Source organism: Rana temporaria, chromosome 7, assembly GCF_905171775.1.
Source record: "Rana temporaria chromosome 7, aRanTem1.1, whole genome shotgun sequence".
NCBI classification, from domain to species: domain Eukaryota; kingdom Metazoa; phylum Chordata; class Amphibia; order Anura; family Ranidae; genus Rana; species Rana temporaria.
The window spans coordinates 56,207,097-56,228,166 of NC_053495.1; the positions used below are offsets into that span (position 1 = coordinate 56,207,097).

Consider the following 21,070-nt stretch of genomic DNA (forward strand, 5'->3'; position numbering starts at 1 on the left):
GGGTGTGGCCGGCTCAGACTCTCAGTGGCTCTGTTTATAGTTTGTGCTTGTTTGCTGCCTGTCCTGACCTTGACTTGTCTCCTGGATTTCCTGATGTCCCCTGCTGGTTGTACGCTGCACACACGAATGGTCTCTGCATCCTCAGTGGGGCGTACCTTGGGGCTGCAACCTGGTTCCAGCTTGCTGCAAGCCTATCCCCACCATCAGGAGCTCTGCTGAAGAAACAGGATGGGACTTAGATTCCGCATCCTGGGGAACGCCAAATTGGTTAACTACAAGGGATCACTACCACAGACCCTTGACAGATTTTACCACACATGTAAGGTGTCGCTGTGAACTTTGGAGTGAAAGCAACAATTCTAGGTCTATAATTCACAATTAACTTTAAAATGATAATCTGTAATAGGCATGTGCACAACAAAAAATGTAGTTTTGTTTTGTTTCGTCTCGTTTCCGTAGATTCGTAAAGATTTGTAATTTTGTAAGACGCGAGTTTTCATATTTGGACTTGTTCGTATTTTTGTTGATACTGAATGATTCGTAATACTGTCAAATTTATTTTGTAATTCGTAATTGTGTTATATAATCATTTTAGTTTATTCGGTACACTACTCGAAATTTAGTCATTGTTACTTTTATGAGATTGCCTTTTTACGTTGATTTGTAACATTGTTTTGTTTTCGTTGATTCATGTCTACTGCAGTGCTTCGAATGGATTCGTACTTTCGTAAATACATTGCGGTCATTTGCAATCTCGAATTTTAGTTTTGTTTTCAACACGCGGCTATAGCCTCCTACCGTGCTTCGAATGCATTCGTACTTTCGTAAATACATTGCGGTCATTCGTAATGTAATTTAGTTTCGTTTTCAACACGCGGCTATAGCCTCCGCCCCTGTACGCCATTTTGAGAGGGTGTATCTTGCTTAATTTCTAGTCCTGTACTTACTTCCAGTCCACTCCCTCAGTCACAAGACCTAACTCAGTCTCCTCCTCAACTGAATCTAAAAAGATTCAGGAATGCATTGTGACTCAGACACAAAAGAGATAAGCTGATTGGCTAAGATATTAAGTAAGATACATCACTCACTACACTGCCCAATCGAAAGAACGATTCGAAAACACGAAATTATGAACAGACAAAGAAACAAATTTACGAACATACGAATGAAAATACGAACATACCAAATTACGAACATACATATTAAGATACACTTTCTTACACTGTCCATTCAAAAGAACGATTCGAGAACACAAACAAACGAAAACACGAACGTACAAAGAAACTAAATTACGAACACACGAATGACATATGAACCTACAAAATCACGAGCAGACAAATGATTCAAAATACGGAATGCAAATCATTCATTATAGATGTAATTTTCGCCTTTTACTGTTTCGGTGTTCCATATTTTCGTACGCTTGTTTATTCGTAAGTTCGTATTTTCGCAAGTTCGTTATTTTGCTTATTCGTAATTTCGTAATTTTCGTATTTTGGTTCTTTCAGCTATTCGGATGTTCGAATTGATCCGAATGTACGAATACTAACAAATTTGCTACGAAAATCCATTCGTTACGAACCGAATCGCACATGTCTAATCTGTAAAGGCTTTTAAAGTGTCACCAATAGACAGTTTTAGTTTGTTGTAGTTTGTAGTTTTAGTTGTAGTTTGTTGCCATTGCACTGCACAATTTGAAATCTTGCCATGTTTGGTATCTATTTACTTGACTCAACATCATCTTTTATATTTGACCAAAACTTAGGTATTGCATTGTGTTTGTATGCATTAAATATATGGAAGTGTACTTTTTCTTGAAAATTTGTGTTTGATAAACAGCTACAAAAATATCAAGTGTCATACATTGCATAAAATTGCAACAACCACCATTTTTTTCTCTAGGTCCTCTGCTTTCAGAAAACATACAGTATAATGTGTGGGGTTCTAAGTAATATTTTAGTAAAAAAAATGCTGATTTTAAAATGTGTGTGAAAAAATTCTAGATTGCCTCAAATTGCTAGCGGTTAAAGCAAAATAGTGCAGACATTAAAATTTCACTTTTCAAAGCAAGCAGTATTTATTACATTAGAACGTAGTTTATAATACAGAGCTATATTATATAATGCACAGCTCATGTAATTTTTGTGGGTCACTGCAGGTTTCAGATGAAATAAGCGGTTGCTAGATTTGGACCATAGGAGGCCTTGGAGGTGGAACGGCAAGACAGATTGTTCCTCAAATTCTAGCCAAGGGATATGACTGGAAGGTGCATACCATTGTGCAAGTTGAGTATATCTGGCTGAAAGGTAGTATAGCCATAAGTTGGGCATACTCAACCCTCCCTTCGACTGAGGTCTATACATCAGTGCATATCCAAATCTCGATTTTTTATTTTGCCATATGAATTTGTTTATATCTCTTTGGATAGAATCTAGGGTGCTTTTAGGGACCAGGATAGGGAGTGCTCTAAAGAAGAAAAGTAGTTTTGGAAGTATAACCATTTTGGTAGCAACTATCCTACCCATAAAGGACACATGGAATGCTGACCATGATTTGAGTAAATCTCTAATGTTTTGAAGCAATCTGGGGTAGTTTTTGTGGTATAGGGATTTGTAGCATGGGGTGATGTGGATGCCTAAATATCGGAAGGAGTCTGAACACCATTGAAAGGAAAATTTCTCCCTTAACCTGGCAGTCAGATCGGGGGGGCAGTTAATCGGGAGGGCAGAACATTTAGATAGATTTATGCCTAACCCTGAAAGGTCATGAAATGTATCCAAGGTCTGGATTAGGTTTGGTAGAGAAAGTAAAGGGTCTGTAAGGAACAGGAGGACGTCGTCTGCATAGAGACTTAATTTAAACTCTTTCAGGCCTTTTGTGTACCCTTTGATGTTGGTATTACTGCGGATAGCGCAGGCAAGAGGCTCAATAGCAAGAGCAAACAGGAGAGGGGATAAGGGGCAGCCCTGTCTTGTGCCCCTGCTTAATGGGAAAAAATCAGAGTTATGGCCAGGGAGCTCCTGATGGTGGGGATAGGCTTGCAGCAAGCTGGAAAAATTCTGTCTTTGATTGATTTTCAGTACTTTGTTCCAGAAGGCCTGGTCTTTGCTTATATGTTCACTGTAATCTAATGTTCTTTTTGGACAGAAAATACTTTTTCTTAACATACTTCTCATGCTGGTTGAATTGATGCAATCTATTTTTGATCATAGATACATGACTTAGACTCCAACTAGTACCTGAGTATCCCATGATGAACTTTTTGGAGTTCTTGGAGTAAATTTTTATCATCAAATGGTCAGCTGTTAAGTTGAATTTTCTGGTAAGGCCAGTTCTGGACAAATTCTCAGTTTGAAATCTATACCACTTACACAGATTATTTTACTTATAGTGGAATGATTGATTTCAAACCATTGGAAATCTCCTTAAAGTGGAACTTCATCCAAAAGTGAAAGTTCTGCTTTAAGTCCCCCCCCCCTCTGCCTTATTTGGCATGCCATTTTATTTGGTGTGGGGGGGGGGGAGTACACAGTTTTCATAGGAGGTTATCCTCTCCCCCTCCCTCCCCACAGTCTTCTGCGGCTTGCTGAAAAGCCGTAAACAGCACAGACTGCTGCCCACAGTTAAGATGCTGGTGTCGGGACTCGGGAAGCTAAAGGCTAGTGAACAACTAGCCTGGGTGAGAACAGTGCTGGATCCCTGGACAGGTAAGTGTCCTTGTATTAAAATGTACTTTTATTTAATTTTTTTCCAGAGTGAAGAACCTCTGTAGGTCCCTTGCCAATCCCATAGACATCCACAACTATCTTTCTGAGGGTCTTAGAGACCTCTGTTGATCTTGGCACGATGACACCATACATGTCAATAACAAAGAAAACACAAGACCCTAGTTGTCTGAGGTTCAAATAAGAAAGGTTTAATTTGCATACTCCCTAAGGAGGTTCTAATATATGGCTTATTTGTTTTTTCTTTATGACAAATTTACATCGTTTTTGATCAGTGGCATCATGAAAACAAATATGCCATTGTACTGTATATGTCATATACGCAAGTATAGCACCTTTATCTGTAGACACTGGAATCAAGAGCAAATGTTTGAAGATGTTGAATATGTTCAAATATGTTGAAATAATCAACAATTTCCATGTGGTGTACTTATTTTTTCACCTGATTTTATGTGTCTAGGGTAGTGGAGCTGTGGGTATTATGTTTAGATCTAAGTTGAAAACATGTATAAGATAGGCGAATGAGCCCCATGCAGGTCTCCAGTGTGTAAAATATATCTATATCAGTTTCTTCTATTCTCCAATAACAGTCCCTAAGTTCTTTGTTACCTACCTAGGTATAAAGTGGTATCAATAATGCTCCTACTACTTCAATATGGAGTTGTAGTAAAGGAAAACCCAAAGTCTACAGTTCCAGAAGTCGTTAACTGCTTAAGGACCGGCGCACACTTATTACGTCGACAGAATGGCACGGCTGGGCAAATGGGCGTATATATATGTCCCCTATAATTTGCCGGCCATGTGGTCGCGTGTGACCCAGTCACAAGCTCCATGACCACGGGACCCACAGACTCGATGTCCACCAGTGTCCACCGCGGTCGGGTCACAGAGCTGTAGAACAGGGAGATGTCAGTGTAAACACAACATCTCCTCGTTCTCCCAAGTAACATGTCACCGATCGTCTGTTCCCTGTAATCGGGAACAGCGATCAGTGACATGTCACGGCAAGCCACGCCCCCTAACAGTTAGAAGCACTCCCTAGGTCACACTTAACCCCTTCAGCGCCAAATACAGGTTAACCCCTTCACTGCCAGTGTAATTTTTACAGTAATCAGTGCATTTTTATAGCACTGATCGCTTTAAAAATGACAATGGTCCCAAAATGGTGTCAAAAGTGTCCGATGTATCCGCCATAATGTCGCAGTCATGATAAAAATCGCTGATCGCTGCCATTACTAGTAAGGAAAAAAAATGCCATAAAACTATGTAGACAATATAACTTTTTACGCAAACCAATCAATAAACGCTTATTGCGATTTTTTTTTACCAAAAATATGTAGAAGAATACGTATCGGCCTAAACTGAGGAAAAGATTCCTCAGTTTTTGGGGGAAAAAATGGGGATATTTATTATAGCAAAAAGTAAAGGATATTGTGTTTTTTTAAAAATTGTCGCTCTATTTATGTTTATAGCGCAAAAAAATAAAAACCGCAGAGGCGATCAAATACCACCAAAAGAAAGCTCTATTTGTGGGGAAAAAAGGATGTAATTTTTGTTTGGGAGCCACGTCACACGACCGCGCAATTGTCAGTTAAAGCAACGCAGTGCCGAATCGCAAAAAGTGGCCTGGTCTTTGGCCAGCCTAATGGTCCGGGGCTTAAGTGGTTAAAGGACCACTATGGTGAAACCTATTGTATTCTGGTAACTATATCGGGTTAGTAACTGTAAAAATAATATTTATTATAGAATTTTTTTTTTTCAAAAGAGAGAGTTACAGGGGTTAACCTTCCTAGCGGTATTCCCGAGCGTGACTCGGGTGAGATTTTTATGCCAAAATCGGTATCCCCGAGTCAGACTCGGGCTCGCCTCGCTGCAGCCAGAGACAAAGTTACTTACCTTGTCCCTGGATCCAGCGATGCCACCGCGCTGTGTGAGTGAGCGGGTCCTCGCTCGATTTACACAGTGTCCTCCTGTGCCGCCGATCTCCGTTCCCTGCGACGTTACGACGCACGGGGGCGGAGAACGGCGCCAAATTCAAAAAAGTAAACAAACAGCTTACATACAGTATACTGTAGTCTTATAGATTACAGTACTGTATGTAAAAAATACACACCCCCCTTGTCCCTAGTGGTCTGCCCAGTGCTCTACATGTTCTTTTATATAATAAAAACTGTTCTTTCTGCCTGCAAACTGTAGATTGTCCATAGCAACCAAAAGTGTCCCTTTATGTCAAAAATGGTTTTAGAGCAGCTAGAAAACAGCGATAAATTCGTCATAAAAAAATAAAAGTAATGACAGCGACAATTCTGCAACTGAGTAAATTTCAGTGATTTTGAGTTATTGAATATTTTTTATTATAATTATATTATTACTTGTTATAATTATTTATAATTATTTATTATATTATAATTTATCATTTTGTTTTTAAAAAAATGTCATACCGGGATGCCTACTAGACTCTTGTTTGGTCAGATTTAAGTGAGTTATTCCTAAGAATTACAGGCCTACAGTATAAAACGCCAAATTTCCTTGCAAATAATGGTACCGCTTTTAGCACCTTTTTTCTGAAAGAATCATACCGCCAGGGAGGTTAAAGGAACACTAAAGGCAACATTTTTATTTTTTTAAAATAACAAACATGTTATACTTACCTCCACTGTGCAGCTCGTTTTGCTGGAAAAATGGTGGAAAGCTTTTGCGAGCGCGTTCCCGTGATACAGCGGCGGCCATAGCCGCCTGCTGTATCACTCGGCCCCGCCCCCCAGCGCGCCGTGTCATCCGCTCTGATTGACAGCAGCGCCAGCCAATGGCTGCGCTGCTATCAATCCGCCCAGCCTAGCCAATCAACGGCCAGGCTGGGAACCCAAGAACATCACATGGACGCGCCCGGGAATTTCGAACGGTCAGGTAAGTAAAACGGGGGCCCGGGGGGGCGGTACCATCCAATGTTTTTTCACCTTAATGCATAGGATGCATTAAGGTGAAAAAACATTTACCTTTACAACCCCTTTAAGACAAACCAATAAACACTGCAAGGGAGTACATAGTGTACGGTCAACTTTGATATACTGTATGCTGAAATCATTTTTTCCAACAGAAATAGACTGCTGCTGTAGCCTTCTAAAAGTGTTTGTTAGAGTTGGCCATTCATTTGTGTGTATTTTACCTAGTCCAGATAATTTAAAGTCCATATCAGACCACCCTGTCCACGGGCTGACACTATAGTGATTTCACTGCAGAATAAACAGCATTGTCACAGTGCTAAAGGAATAGGAAAAATAATGGATCCACCACCAGGGTAAACAGGTAATGAAATGATGTTTCAAGGTGGACTGTTATCTCCAGACTACAGCATATACAGTATGTCATTTTTATTTTTCCCATAGTTAACAATGAATTCAGTATGGTAAATCAAAAAGCTTGGGACATGTAGATAACAGAACTAAAGTTACATTCACTGCCTTCTACTACAATAGTCCATTCTTGCTAACTGTCCTGAAAACTGAAATCCTGACAGCACACCTATGTTTCTGTTGGACAATGAAGAGAAGCAACACAAAAATGATGTTATCCCATGTCTCTCTCCTCCTTCGAGCATCCTCTCTGCCAGCTCCTTTGTAGTGCTACAGATATGGATTGACTCCTAGGGATGGTCCCTTTCACCTCCAGGCTGAGTGCTGCCAAGCAGGAGAGTTGTTAAATGAATGTCCCTAAGTTAGTTGCATTTAAAAATACATGAAATGATTTTTTCATGAATATGTAACTGCATTAAAGTGGTTGTAAACTTCAATGATAATAATTTGTACCTATAGGTAAGCCTACAATAAGCCTAAATATCTCCTAAAAGTGCACCATTTAGAGGATATTTACTGTATATGCAGCTGATTACGTCATTGGCGCATGCACTCTGAAGAAATGGCTATCCGCGCTGTTTATTTAGAGCCCTGTGTTGGCGGCTCCCGTGCGCATGTGTGGGAGTGACGTCACTCGGCTCCGGCCAGTTACATAGCTGGAATTCCTGGACCTGGAAGGAAGATGGGTAAAGATGGATGCAGCCTTCAGCAGTGACAATGCATCGCTGGAAGGCTTAATTTGCAGGTAAGTTTCACATAATGTGCTAGTATACTATGCATACTAGCACATTATGCCTTTACTTTGCAGGTCAGACAAAAAAGGCAGTGCTTTACTTCCTCTTTAAAAGCTTTTTATGTCTGAAGCCTCGTACACACAACCGTTTTCCTCTGCAAAATCCATCAAGAAAAATGCTAGCAGAGCATTTTTGCTGAGAAAAACGGTCGTGTGTATGTTTTTCGTCGAGAAAACTGTTGTGGATCTCGACGAGAAAAAAAGAGAACATGCTCTCTTTTTTCTCGTCGGGAGTCTCAATTTCCTCGTCGTGTTTCTCGTCGGGCAGGTTTACGACAAGAAACACGTTCGTGTGTATGCTTAGAAACCCACGCATGCTCAGAATAAAGTATGAGACGGGAGCGCACCTTCGGTAAAAGTAGCGTTCGTAATGGAGATAGCACATTCATCACGCTGTAACAGACTGAAAAGCGCGAATCGTCTCTCACCAAACTTTTACTTAACACGCAGTAACATAAGATTAGCAAAAGCAGCCCCAAGGTTGGCGCCAGTGGAATGGAACTTTCCCTTTATAGTGCCGTCGTACGTGTTGTACATCACTGCGTTTGAGAACGACGAGATTTTGTCTTGACAGTGTGTATGCAAAGAAAGGTTGACAAGATTCTCGACAAGCCTGACATGGAACTTGTCGAGGAGAACGACGTTTCTTTTACGACGAGATTCTCGGTCGTGTGTACGAGGCCTGACTCATTTTCCTTATAAATTTAATTATTCCCTTCTTGCCCAGCTGCACCATCCCTTTATATCGGTCTTCTCACCTGCAGGGCTGGATTGACTACACCAGTCATGTCTGCACAGTGGTCAGATGATTGGGAGCCCGCCAGCTCAGTCACTGTGCTCTCAGAGCATGGGTGTGCTCTCAGCGCCTTGGCTGTCCATGGAGCATTAAAGCCCATCCTCCTTGCTGCTGAACATATGCGTTACATGGGTGGCAAAAGGACAAAGATGTTATTAGATGTATGCATCTGCTTCCAGACATAAGTACATTTGTCATTTTATATAAGTGATAACTATCTTACTTTGATAGTTTGACATATCAAGGTATATTGGTAAGTATCTAGAGTATTGAGAGGCACAGAAAAATAAGCTTGTAGGCTTAAAGACTTTTGTGCAAAGGAAATCACCAAGCAGGAAGTAGAGGGATTCACAATGCAAGGAGTGAGCATAATAAATCATAGAACTGGAGAGGATCAAAGGAAAAATCACAGTGCAAAACAGAGAAGCAACTTCAGACGAGTGGCTACAAAATACGGCAAAAAAATAGCAGACACCTTAGCAAATAATCATATCTCCCAACTGTCCCTGATTTCGAGGGACTGTCCCTCTTTCTTCCTCATTTGTTCCTCATTTTTGTCTGATCTATATGGTTGTATATAAAATTTACTTTTTATCTTTCGAAACGTGTTTCCCAGTGCTAAACCTTTCATCCAATTTCTAAATTACTGCATTTGTAAAAATTGTAATCCAATATAAAGGAATAGTAGTGGTAAAAAAAAAGCCCTTGTGGATTTAATTAACCTTTTTTTGGTTAATTCTCCTTTAAGGGTGTGTGGGGGGGCGTGTCCTATGCCTACATACGTTTGCTAGTAGGTGTCCCTCATTCCCATCTCATCTGTCCCTCATTCCCACAAATGGGCACTGACTGGCAACATGGAAACATCAGTGCCACCCCACAGTGTCCATCAGTGCCACCCCACAGTGTCCATCAGTGCCACCCCACAGTGCCTATCCATGCCCAGTGCCCACCTGTGCCACCCATAAGTACCCATCAGTGCCACCCATAAGTGCCACCCATGAGTGCCCATCTGTGCCACCTATGAGTACCCAGTGCCGCCTATGAGTGCCGCCCATGAGTGCCCATCAGTGCCGCCTATGAGTGCCCATCAGTCCTGCCTATGAGTGCCCATCAGTGCCTGCTATGAGTGCCCATCAGTGCCGCATACCAGCGCCGCCAATCAGTGCCCATCAGTGCCACCTCATCGGTGCCCATCAGTACTACCTCATTGATGTCCATCAGTGCCATCTCATCGGTGCCCATCAGTGTCGCCATATCAGTGCCCGTAATTGAAAGAGAAAACTTACTTATTTACAAAAAAATTAACAGAAAAAGTTGAAAGCTGAAAATTGGCTTGGGCGGGAAGGTGTGTAAGTGCCTGGTATGGAAGTGGTTAAAACTGTAATTTTGTAACTTTTGGAAATGGCTGTAAAAAAAATGGCTGTGCCAGTAAATTCTGGATGTTGTGTCAGTAAATTTCAATCTGGTAGGTTGGCAACACTGGTAATGTTATGTTTTCAGGAAGCTATGTACAGCATCCTGCTGACCCCTTGCACCAACAGTGATCTGCCTGCATTGCATAGAGAAGCCAAGTTTTATGGAAAAATTTCATTAGCATATTGATGCGGGAGGGGGGCAAGAAAGGCAAAATTTAAGCAGAATACATATCTGCAAGCAAGAATAGATGAAGGGCCTGATTTACTAGAGCAGGAATAAATCGCTTTGGTATGCTAGCGTAATGCATGTGATTCCAGAACCCGTCTAATAAATTCAATACTGATATTCAATGTGTATAGCTCTTTCCTAGTTCGCTGTGCATGTTGAACATCAAAATAATGCTTCTTTTGTGCCATCTGCTTGCAAAGCAATGAAATGCGGAAAGCAGTATTTATCATTGGGAACGTCTTCAAAGGCAGCAGGAAATAAAATTGTGTAAACTCACCGGCTATGGCATATACACCGTGAAATTGCCAGCACAGCTATAGCTTTTGTACTTCGCCATTAATATTAGTTAATGCGGGTTTGTTCCAACAAGTTGAGAAAAACAACTATTAATTTTCAACACAAAAAAATGATATACATATACACTTTATATATTATTTTTTATGCAAGGAGCAGATTTGAAGGAACATTTGTTTTGTTTTTTTGTTTTTGTTTTTTAGCCTTTAATCTTCTGTGTTTCTAAACCCCCTTACAGTGGTCAGAACAAAAAACAGCTCATTTTTTATTTTAGCCATGTCACAGTTTCACAGCTTACAGTGGATGGTTTACGTTCAGAAGCTGAAGCACACAATCCATTGCAAACCACATTTGTTAGTAGACTCATCGTACTGTATGTATGCTGGAGCCTATATAAATACTGTAATAATATGATTTACTCATCTGTACAAATCAAGGCGCCAACATACGTTCAAAAGCCTTCATAAATCGGGCCCAGAATGTTAATTTTGTGTTTCGACTTTTTGGTGGAAAAAAGCAATTGTAAATAATAAATTAAGATACAAAAAAATTGTCTCCAGCTACATTCTATCCTCCCTGCAGATGCCCAGCATGTCTATTAATCCTAACAATGTCCATGCTTATGCAAACCCACATTAAATTGTAGGCCTAGCCCAAGGCATCTGCAGTTTTTACACAAGGTTCTCCGAGCTGTATAGGATACCAGGGGTGTGTCCTGGAGGGTAGGTGTGTTTCCCTTTTATTTGGTTTGTGGTCCCTTTAGTGGGGTGACAAGAGACATTTTTTAGGGTTCTCACCCATGCAGGGTAAGGGGTTCCAGGCTAGTCTGGTTGGAGAGGAGAGGACTAATTTACTGTACTCTCTGGATTTGCAAGTCCTCTTTGGGACCTGGAGAGACTTTGGGTTGGAAAAATCCTCTAAACCCTGATTACAAGGACGTTGGTCCTAAAAGGGTTAAGCAGCATGTAGGTGAAGCTTGAAAAGGGGTAGGAATGACTCAGCATTTGATTGTGAGATAGTGTATGGTGGTTTACAGCTGTGAGAAAGTGTGGACTATGGAGACTGAGACCTGGTTCTGCTGAGCTTCTGCAGCCTTTACAGTACCCTAAAGCAGATGAAAAACCCCAAACCCTAGTGTGGGAGCAAGCCAAAGGTCGGTAACGGATTGCTGTGAAGATACGGAAGGCATTAGGAGTGAAAGGAGCAATATATTGGCTGGAGAGGAGCACAATAATCTGGCAAACAGGAAGTGTAGAGACATGGCTTAAATCCAGAAGTTCATGGGAGGAGCAAAGGGTTCAAGATCCACCAGAAACAATACACAAATTAAAGTTGTCCAAAGAAGCAGGCGGGGAGCTGTCCAGCTTCTCAGGTGGCTCAGTGAGAAGAAACACAGCCAAGCACTACAGAGGCTTCAGGTTCAGATATGGATTCTGACAGATGGACTGTTTGTATTTCCTTTGCTGAAAAAAGCTGTTTTGTTTTGCTGATTTTAAAAGAGAAATACTGACTGTTGACTGGCTGGTGATCCAGGGCTCTCCATTACAAAGCGCAATTCTGATTGGCTGAGCCAGGCTTTGCAGTAAATGTCTGTACGCTCTAAACATGTTGATGCAAAATCAACTGCTGACACACAGTTTTCTCTGCTCTGCATTGTCTTTTATACAAGGTGCAATAAATAAATTGTTGAGGTTTATCTAAAGGAGACATATTTGTTGTTTTGCTATATTTGTTACTGAGTTAGTGCTTTGTGCAGTAAATGCCATTGTTTTGTTGAAAATGTAGAGCAAAACAGTATTGCTAGTCGCTGCCTGTGCTTTATAGGCTAGCGCCTAACTACCAATAAACATATTGTGGAACCCTCACATGTCAGGAATGCACAGCTGACTCTATTGGCCAGTAAATTGAATTGATTTTTGGGGGGACCCCACGCCATTATTTTTTTAAGTTTGTGGCGGGGTTCCCCTTAAAATCCATACCAGACCTGAAGGGTCTAGTATGGATTTTTTGGGGGGACACCACGCCTATTTTTTTTTTTGTGGTGGGGTTCCCATCAATATCCATACCAGACCTGAAGGGCCTGAAATGGAATTTGGGGGGACCCCACGCTTTTTTTTTTGGTTTGGAGTTCCCCTTAATATTCATACCAGACCCAAAGGGCCTGGTAATGGACTGTGGGGGGGACCCCTGACGTTTTTTTTCAATGACTTTGATCTGTATTGCCGGGACCGACAATTCATTAATAGCCGCAAGTAGTTTTAAATTAGGTCCCCAAACACTTTTTATGACAATAACTTGCATATTAACCTTTGAAATGAGCACTTTTGATTTTTCATGTTCGTGTCCCATAGACTTTAATGGTGCTTGCGTGTTTGAACAAATGTTTTGCGTGTTCGCATGTTCTGGTGCGAACTGAACTGGGGGGTGTTCGGCACATCCCTACTTTTTAACCACTTCAATACAGGGCTTTTATACCCACCTCAATACCAGGCCTATTCTGGCACTTCTCTCCTACGTGTACAAATCATCATTCTTTTGCTAGAAAATTACTCAGAACCATCAAACATTATATATGTTTTTTTAACAGACACCCTAGGGAAAAAAATTGCGGTCATTGCAACTTTTTATCTTTCACAGTATTTGCGCAATAATTCTTCAAATGCCTTTTTTCTTTGGAAAAAAATGGTTTCATGAATTTAAAAATAACGTAACAGTTAACCTAGCCCATTTTTTTTGTAAAACATGAAAGATGATGTTATGCCGAGTAAATAGATACCTAACATGTCACGCTTTAAAATTGCGCACACTCATGGAATGGCGCCAAACTTCGGTACTTAAAAATCTCCATAGGCGACGCTTTGACATTTTTTACAGGTTACCAGTTTAGAGTTACAGAGGAGGACTAGTGCGAGAATTGTTGCTGGCACGCATGTGGCGATATATATGTGGGCGGGACTTATGTGTGTGTTCGCTTCTGAGCGAGAGCTACCGGGGACAGGGGCGTTTTAAAAAAAATATTTATTATTATTTTTTTACACTTTTTTTTACATTTTAATTTTTTTTTAACACTTTTATTCTTATTACAAGGAATGTAAACATCCCTTGTAATAGGAATGGTGTGTGACAGGTCCTCTTTATGGAAAGATGCAGGGTCAATAAGATCCCACATCTCTCCTCCAGGCTGGAAAGCATGAGATCGTGAAAAAAATTTCACCGATCTCATGCTTACTAGCCGCAGTCGTGGCTTTGTTTACTTCCTGGTCTTTATGACCGTTGGAGGTCGCGATGTGATGATGTCCGACGGTCATAGAGATGACTGGTGACTACCTGGTCACCAGTCATCTTTATGCTTCCCATCCGGCGCCAGACGATTCTTTCTCCGGGCCCCAGATGGCATGGGAGAGCCAGGAGAAGCACCGGATGGCCGCGGGAGGGGGGATGTCCCCTCCCACCGCCTATAAGAACGATCAATCGGCGGAACTGCCGCTATGATCATTCTTATCGTGCACAGAATCACCAACACGAAAGAATGATATCTGAATGATAGCTGCAGGCATCATTCAGATATCCCCCCACAAAGCCCAAGACGTCATATGACGTCCACCCAGGATGGGAGATCCCATCTGTGGACATCATATTACAATCTGCTGGTAATGAAGTGGTTAATGATGCAAAACATCTACAATGCAATTGAGAGTTAGAGACCATAGAATTTAGAGGGGCTAGGATCAGGAACAGCACTTTTTCATCCAGTGCAAGCGAGACACTTTAATATTTGTGTAATGGTCAGGGCCGGTGCTACCACTAGGCAAACTAGGCAGCCGCCTAGGGCGCCATGCTGCCTAGGGCACCCAGCCACTGGTGTTCAAACTCTCTTCTCTCTGCAGCAAGCAACTAAGTCTCAGCATCAGCAGGCAGCTGCCGCTCCGTTCGCACATAGTGTCAGAGACACAGCGGTAGCGAAGGACTGTGTCTGTGCCCAGACTCCCGAATGAATGGAAGCAAGCAAACATTCATTGATGAGCACTGGTAAGCTGCATTGATGAGTGCTGGTAGGTTGCTTCATTAAAAAGGTGGGGTATACATGGGCAGGGCAAAGGGGGTGGAGTCAGGAGTGGAGTTGGGGGGCAGAAAAATTAGGTTTGCACCAGTCCTGATAATGGTATTTTGAGTTTGGTACCTTTAACAGACCAGAAAAGATAACCTGGAGAGTGTGTATACAGACACAATGAACACTCATGCAAAAGATCTCTAATGCAGGGGCAGCTTTTATAAGCATTTTTATTTTTTTTATTTTTATGACTAGGAACACAGCTCTGTTTCAGCCAATGTGTCCATGAGCATATGCATGGTTCATTTAATTCATGCTTTAGAGCAGCGTTGAGGGCCATTAAAAAAAATGCCCCAAACCAGCATTCAGAGAGCTTAGTAGCATACTTTGAACATTTAAACATGCAGATACATATATGTGTAAGTTCATTCTAGTGGCTAGAATAAAGGAATAGTGTAGCCAATAGAATGGGTTTACATGTGCAGTTGCGCACGCTTCTAATGCTGCATTCACACCTGAGGCCCCGTACACACAACCAGTTTCCTCGGCAGAATTCAGCTTCCGACCGAGTTTCTGGCTGAATTCTGCCGAGGAAACTGGTCGTGTGTACACTTTCGGCCGAGGAAGCCGACGAGGAGCTCGACGAGGAAATAGAGAACATGTTCTCTATTTCCTCGTTGTTCTATGGGAGCTCTCGTCCCGCCGAGCTCCTCGGCGGCTTCAGGGCTGAACTGGCCGAGGAACTCGATGTGTTTGGCACGTCGAGTTCCTCGGCCGTGTGTACGAGGCCTGAGTGTTTTGTAGCTTGAAGAGCAAAAATGCTGGAGGAGAAAAACAATCAATGATTCTCTATGGAGATGGTTCACATCTCCACTCCATGTCGCCTGAAGCCAAACGCCTGAAGCTCAAAAAAGTTGTCGCTCAAATCAAGCAGATTTGGGTGTTTTTGGCGTGTTTCTATTCTCATAGAAATTAATGAAAGCGCGCCATTCGCGTGTATTTTTGTGCATATTCATGCGTTTCGATGCATGTTTTGCGCAATTTTCTGCTAAAGTGATATTTTTTTTTAAATAACATAATAATAATATATGAATAAATAAATGTAAAATAAATGCACAAATAAAAAAAAATCATCATAAATAAGTAAAATGTTATAATATGTAATAATACATTAATAAATAATAATTAACCTTAAGAAATATTAAATACATTATTATTAAATGAAAAAATAAATACACACATAAATAAAAATCATAAATATATATATATATATATATATATATATATATATATATATATATATATATATACTAAATAACAATAAATAAATAATTAACCCTTAACTTTAACCCTTACCCCTTAAAAAATATAATAATAATAAATAACTAAACACCCTCACCCTAACACAAAAATAAATTATCATTATTATTATAATTATATTATTATTATTATTATTATTAATGTATTTTTTGTTTGGGTGTTGTATTGTTATTTTATTATTATTAATATTATTATTAATAATCATAATAATAATAATAATATAATTATAATAATGATTTATTATTGTGTTAGGGTTAGGGTGTTTAGTTATTTATTATTATTATATATTTTTAAGGGGTAAGGGTTAAAGTTAAGGGTTAATTATTTATTTATTGTTATTTAGTATATATATATATATATATATATATATATATATATATATATATATATATATATGTGTGTGTGTATGTATATATATATATATATATATATATATATATATATATATATATATATATGTGTGTATGTGTGTATATATATATATATATATATATATATATATATATATATATATATATATATATATATATATATATATATATATATATATTTATGATTTTTATTTATTTGTGTATTCATTTTTTCATTTATTATTATTCCTATAATAATAAATATGATATTATAATAATAATAATAATAATAATAATAATAATAATAAATAATCCTAACCCTAACCTAAACTGAACTCGAACCCCTTACCCTAGCGAAAAAACATTAGAATAAAGAAATAATAATAATAATAATAATAAAAGAAGAAATAAAAGCTAATGGAAAAGCTAAAAAAGCTGAAATACTTATCAACAAATGATGCAACAGATACCGTAATAGTTGTTTCCCTATTGGCTAATAAAAAAAAAAAAAAAACGCCAAAGCCCAAAAACACTGCATACAAAAGCGTGAAAAAACGCAGGAAAAACGCTCGAAGACACAACGCTCAGGTGTGAATGCAGCCTAAAAGTTAAACACGCGTAATTACGTGCCAAAACAAACAACTCCTGGCAGAAAGATCCAGCGTAATTAAGAATATTTGAATGTGCGAGGAGACATAGAGAGTGGCATGTGAAATGAACGCACCTGTCTCGCCGTTCTCCATGATGAGTTGTACCTCTCTCTCCACACTGGCAGAAGGGTCCTGTGGCAACACCAAATATCTTGCTGTATCTCTGCTCTCCATTGCAGTTGCTTTCTGTCCTGGTCACTTCTCTTATATTGTTTTAGTAATAATTAAGTTATTTATCACTTGCAAGTTCTCCATCCATTGATGTCTTCAGGCTTTTACTGCTTTTTATGTGCTGACCAGCTATTTCTCTGACATGGCTTTTCATTATTAATATATCTGTCGAGCATGCTCAGTCCTCCTTGTATCAGTTTTCAATTCATTGACCTTAACTCATCCATCAGATGGTCTTCATCTCACCATCCAATATGGCCCGTCTCCTCCTATCTTTGCCTTGACTTCCAACCTACCTGCGCCAATTATCTGCCCAATCCCATACTCCGCAGGAAATGGTCTTCTCTAAGGTCTGTCACAATATGAGCACACAAACCTACTGGAAGAAGTCTGTTCCTAACAACAGGAAGGGGACAGGCCGACTGTGGTCAGTATTTTGTTAGCAGAAGTCGCACTTCCTAACACTGCCTGCTATCACCTACAAAAATATATAAAGAATTCATACGAGAGACAACAGCAACAATGCGCTACACAATTCGCCCGCTGCTTCCTGTTTATCCATTCTCTGTGGTTTTATTGAGAAAGCTTTTTATCTTTCTGGCTCTTTTAACCCTTTCTTTTTTTTTTGTGTCTCATTTTATATCCATCCCCCCACCCAACACTGCAAGTTCCTCTTTCTAAAAAAACCACAAGTTCTCTGAAACCGATTTGCTGTTTTATTTATTAAACCTGAGGCAGGATCTCCTTGCACGTCAGTCATTTCTGTAAAAGACACAACAAAAAAAAGGTTGGGCAATGCAGAGGCAGGAAGGAGTTAACCACAAACAGAGGTAACCATACAAAGATTGTTAAAGGGATTGTAAAGACAAAAATATTTTCCTCTTAAATTAAAGTCTGACAGTAGCTGATAAAGTAAAAAGTAATGTTTGCATTATAACTAGTTTGATACCTGTTGAAATCGAGCCGTTTTATTCACCTCCGTCACTCCTGAATCATTATTCTCACTGACTTCCTGGTTTGCGGTGCGCATTCATTCTTGCTACATCACGGCCTAATGGTAACTACAGTCCCCATTAGGCTTAGCCTCCATGCCTGTGAGGGATAAGAGAGCATCTTCACCAGGGGCGTAACTAGAAATCACAGGGCCCCATAGCAAAATGTTGTATGGGCCCCCCCAGAGCCGCCCTAGTGTCAATGCAGCGTGACCTGTGCCCCATACAGCATGACCGGTTCCCCATATAGCGTGACCTGTGCCCCATACAGCGTGACCGGTTCCCCATACAGCGTGACCGGTTCCCCATACAGCGTGACCTGTGCCCAATGCAGCATGACCTGTGCCCCATACAGCATGACCTGTGCTCTATTCAGCGTGACCTGTGCCCCATACAGCGTGACCTGTGCCCTATACAGCATGACCTGTGCCCCATGCAGCGTGACCTGTGCCCAATGCAGCGTGACCTGTGCCCCATACAGCGTTGCCCGTGCCCACTACAGCCTGGCCTGCCTGTGCCCAATATAGCCTGGCCTGCCTGTGCCCAATACAGCCTGGCCTGCCTGTGCCCCATACAGCGTGACCTGTGCCCAATACAGCATTGCATGTGCCCAATGCGGCATGACCTGTGCCCAATACAGCGTTGCCTGTGCCCAATACAGCCTGGCCTGCCTGTGCCCAATACAGTCTGAACTGCCTGTGCCCCATACAGCGTTACCTGTGCCCAATACAGCATTGCCTGTGCCCAATACAGCCTGGCCTGCCTGTGCCCAATACAGCCTCACCTGAGCAGAGGAAGAGGCAAGCCGGCCGGATCAGCAGAGAGCGGGATTGCCCGCTGTAATAGCTTTCATTTGAATTTCCCGTCTTCCCGGGGCTCATCGTCACATAGCCCCACCTCTTAGCCCAGCGCCTTTGATGACGTCACATGTCCGACACTGGACCGGAAATTCTGTCGATCAAAGGTGGCGGACCAAGAGGTGGAGCTATGTGACATGAGCCCCAGGAACACTGGAAGTTCTAATGAAAGCTATTACAGCGGGCAATTCCGCTCTCTGCTGATACGGACAGCTCGCCTCTTCCTCTCCTCTCTCTTCCCCTGGCTGGGAGACCATGCCGGCGATGCTCTTATCCTCACCGGGCCCCCCTGATCCTCACTCAGCTCACTGATCCTCACTCACTCAGCTGCGGGCCCCATAGCGCCCGCGTGGGTCGCTATGGCGGTAGTTCCGCCACTGATCTTCACGCAGGGCTGTAGTCATAGGGAGGGGGTGAGCACATTCTGCTTTCCACCATGCAAAACGGCTCAGATGCTGGTGGAAAGCAAGAAGAGGAGTGACAGGAAATGGCATTTTCAAAAGGAAAAACGAGGTAAGTGATATTTAAATGCTCTAGCTTACAGCAATCAATCGATCTAATAAAAAACAAACCTTTAGTGTTCCTTTAAGGTACTTTTATTAGGTGGGGGTTCATAATGCTGTGATAACTTTGTGGGCTCAGAATGGGTTAAAGAGCTTTATCTTCCAGTTTCAATTTTTTTTTGTTCCAGCAGGTCTCTTAAAACAAATGTAAGTCATCTCTTGACCATTTTCTCAGTACTTTTTACTTCTTTAAAATGTCACGCAAACAGTACAAATGTTACACAGCAGCACCAGAAGGCAAGTGAAAGTGTGTGTTTTTTTAATGTATATATGACAGTCAGCACTTAGGCTCCTTTCACACTGGGGCGGGAGGTGCGATGGCGGTATAGCGCCGCTATTTTTAGAGGTGCTATACCGTCGAAATTGCCATGGAATTGCGGCGTATTAACCCCCGTTATCGGCCGAAAAAGGGTTAATACCGCCCGCAATGCACCTCTGCAGAGGCGCATTGCCGACGGTATAGCTGCGGTGTCCCATTGTTTTCAATGAGAAGGAACGGTAAACACACCGCCCCTCTCACCGCTCCAAAGATGCTGCTAGCAGGACTTTTGAAGTGGTCCCGCCAGCGCATCGCCTCAGTGTGAAAGCACTCGGGCTATCACACTGAGACTGCAGGGCAGGAGTTTTTCAGGTGGTATTTAGGCGCTATATCTAGCGCTAAAACGCCTGAAAAACTCCTTGGTGTGAAAAGGGTCTTAAAGGGGTTGTAAAGGTTTGTTTTTTATTTTCTAAATAGGTTCCTTTAAGCTAGTGCATTGTTGGTTCACTTACCTTTTCCTTCTAAATGTTTATTTTATTTTGTCTGAATTTCTCACTTTCTGTAAACTTGCCCTCATCATGCGAGCCGTTCTGGCTGGGGGTTAGTCAGCCAGAACAGCTTACTGAGGAGGAACAGGAAGTAAGAAATTCAGAGAAAGAAAAAAAAAACATTTAGAAGGGAAACCGAAGGAAAAGGTTAGTGAACCAACAATGCACTAGCTTAACCCCCCTGGCGGTATTCCCGGGGTGGTATTTCATTACCAAAAGCGGTAACCCCGAGCCAGACTCGGGGTCGCCTCGCAGCAGCCACAGGCATGGTTTACTTACCTTGTCCCTGGATCCTGCGATGCCGCCGTGCTGTGTGATCGAGCGGTGTCTCCTCGCTCGATTCACAGTGTCCCTGTGTGCCACCGAGATCCGTTCCCTGCGCCGTTGCGACGCACGGGCCAAATTCAAAAGAGTAAATAAACACAATACATACAGTATACTGTAATCGTATAGATTACAGTACTGTATGTAAAAAATACACCATGAATTCCCATGAATCCCAAACCTACAGGATTCATCTCCAACCCATGATAGAAGTGAACCTGAACAGTGTGCAGTAAAACCTTGGATTGCGAGCATAATTAGTTCCGGAAGCATGCTTGTAATCCAAAGCAGTTGTATATCAAAGCAAATTTTCCCAAAAGAAATAATGGAAACTCAAATGATTCGTTCCACAATCATTTATTCCTTAAATCCTTCAGTCT

The 21,070-nt window shown here is 41.3% G+C and overlaps 1 protein-coding gene across 1 annotated transcript in view; it reads right to left on the reverse strand.

Annotated features, from left to right (window-relative positions):
• The window catches only part of CYTH4 (cytohesin 4), a 180,503-nt gene extending 162,862 nt beyond the window's left edge, over positions 1-17,641 (reverse strand). Inside the window, exon 1 of the mRNA XM_040359417.1 lies at positions 17,051-17,641. Within this exon, the coding sequence (XP_040215351.1) occupies positions 17,051-17,150 (100 nt within the window). The 5' untranslated portion in view covers positions 17,151-17,641. The remainder of the gene's footprint in view (positions 1-17,050) is intronic.
• Positions 17,642-21,070: the final 3,429 nt, after the last annotated feature.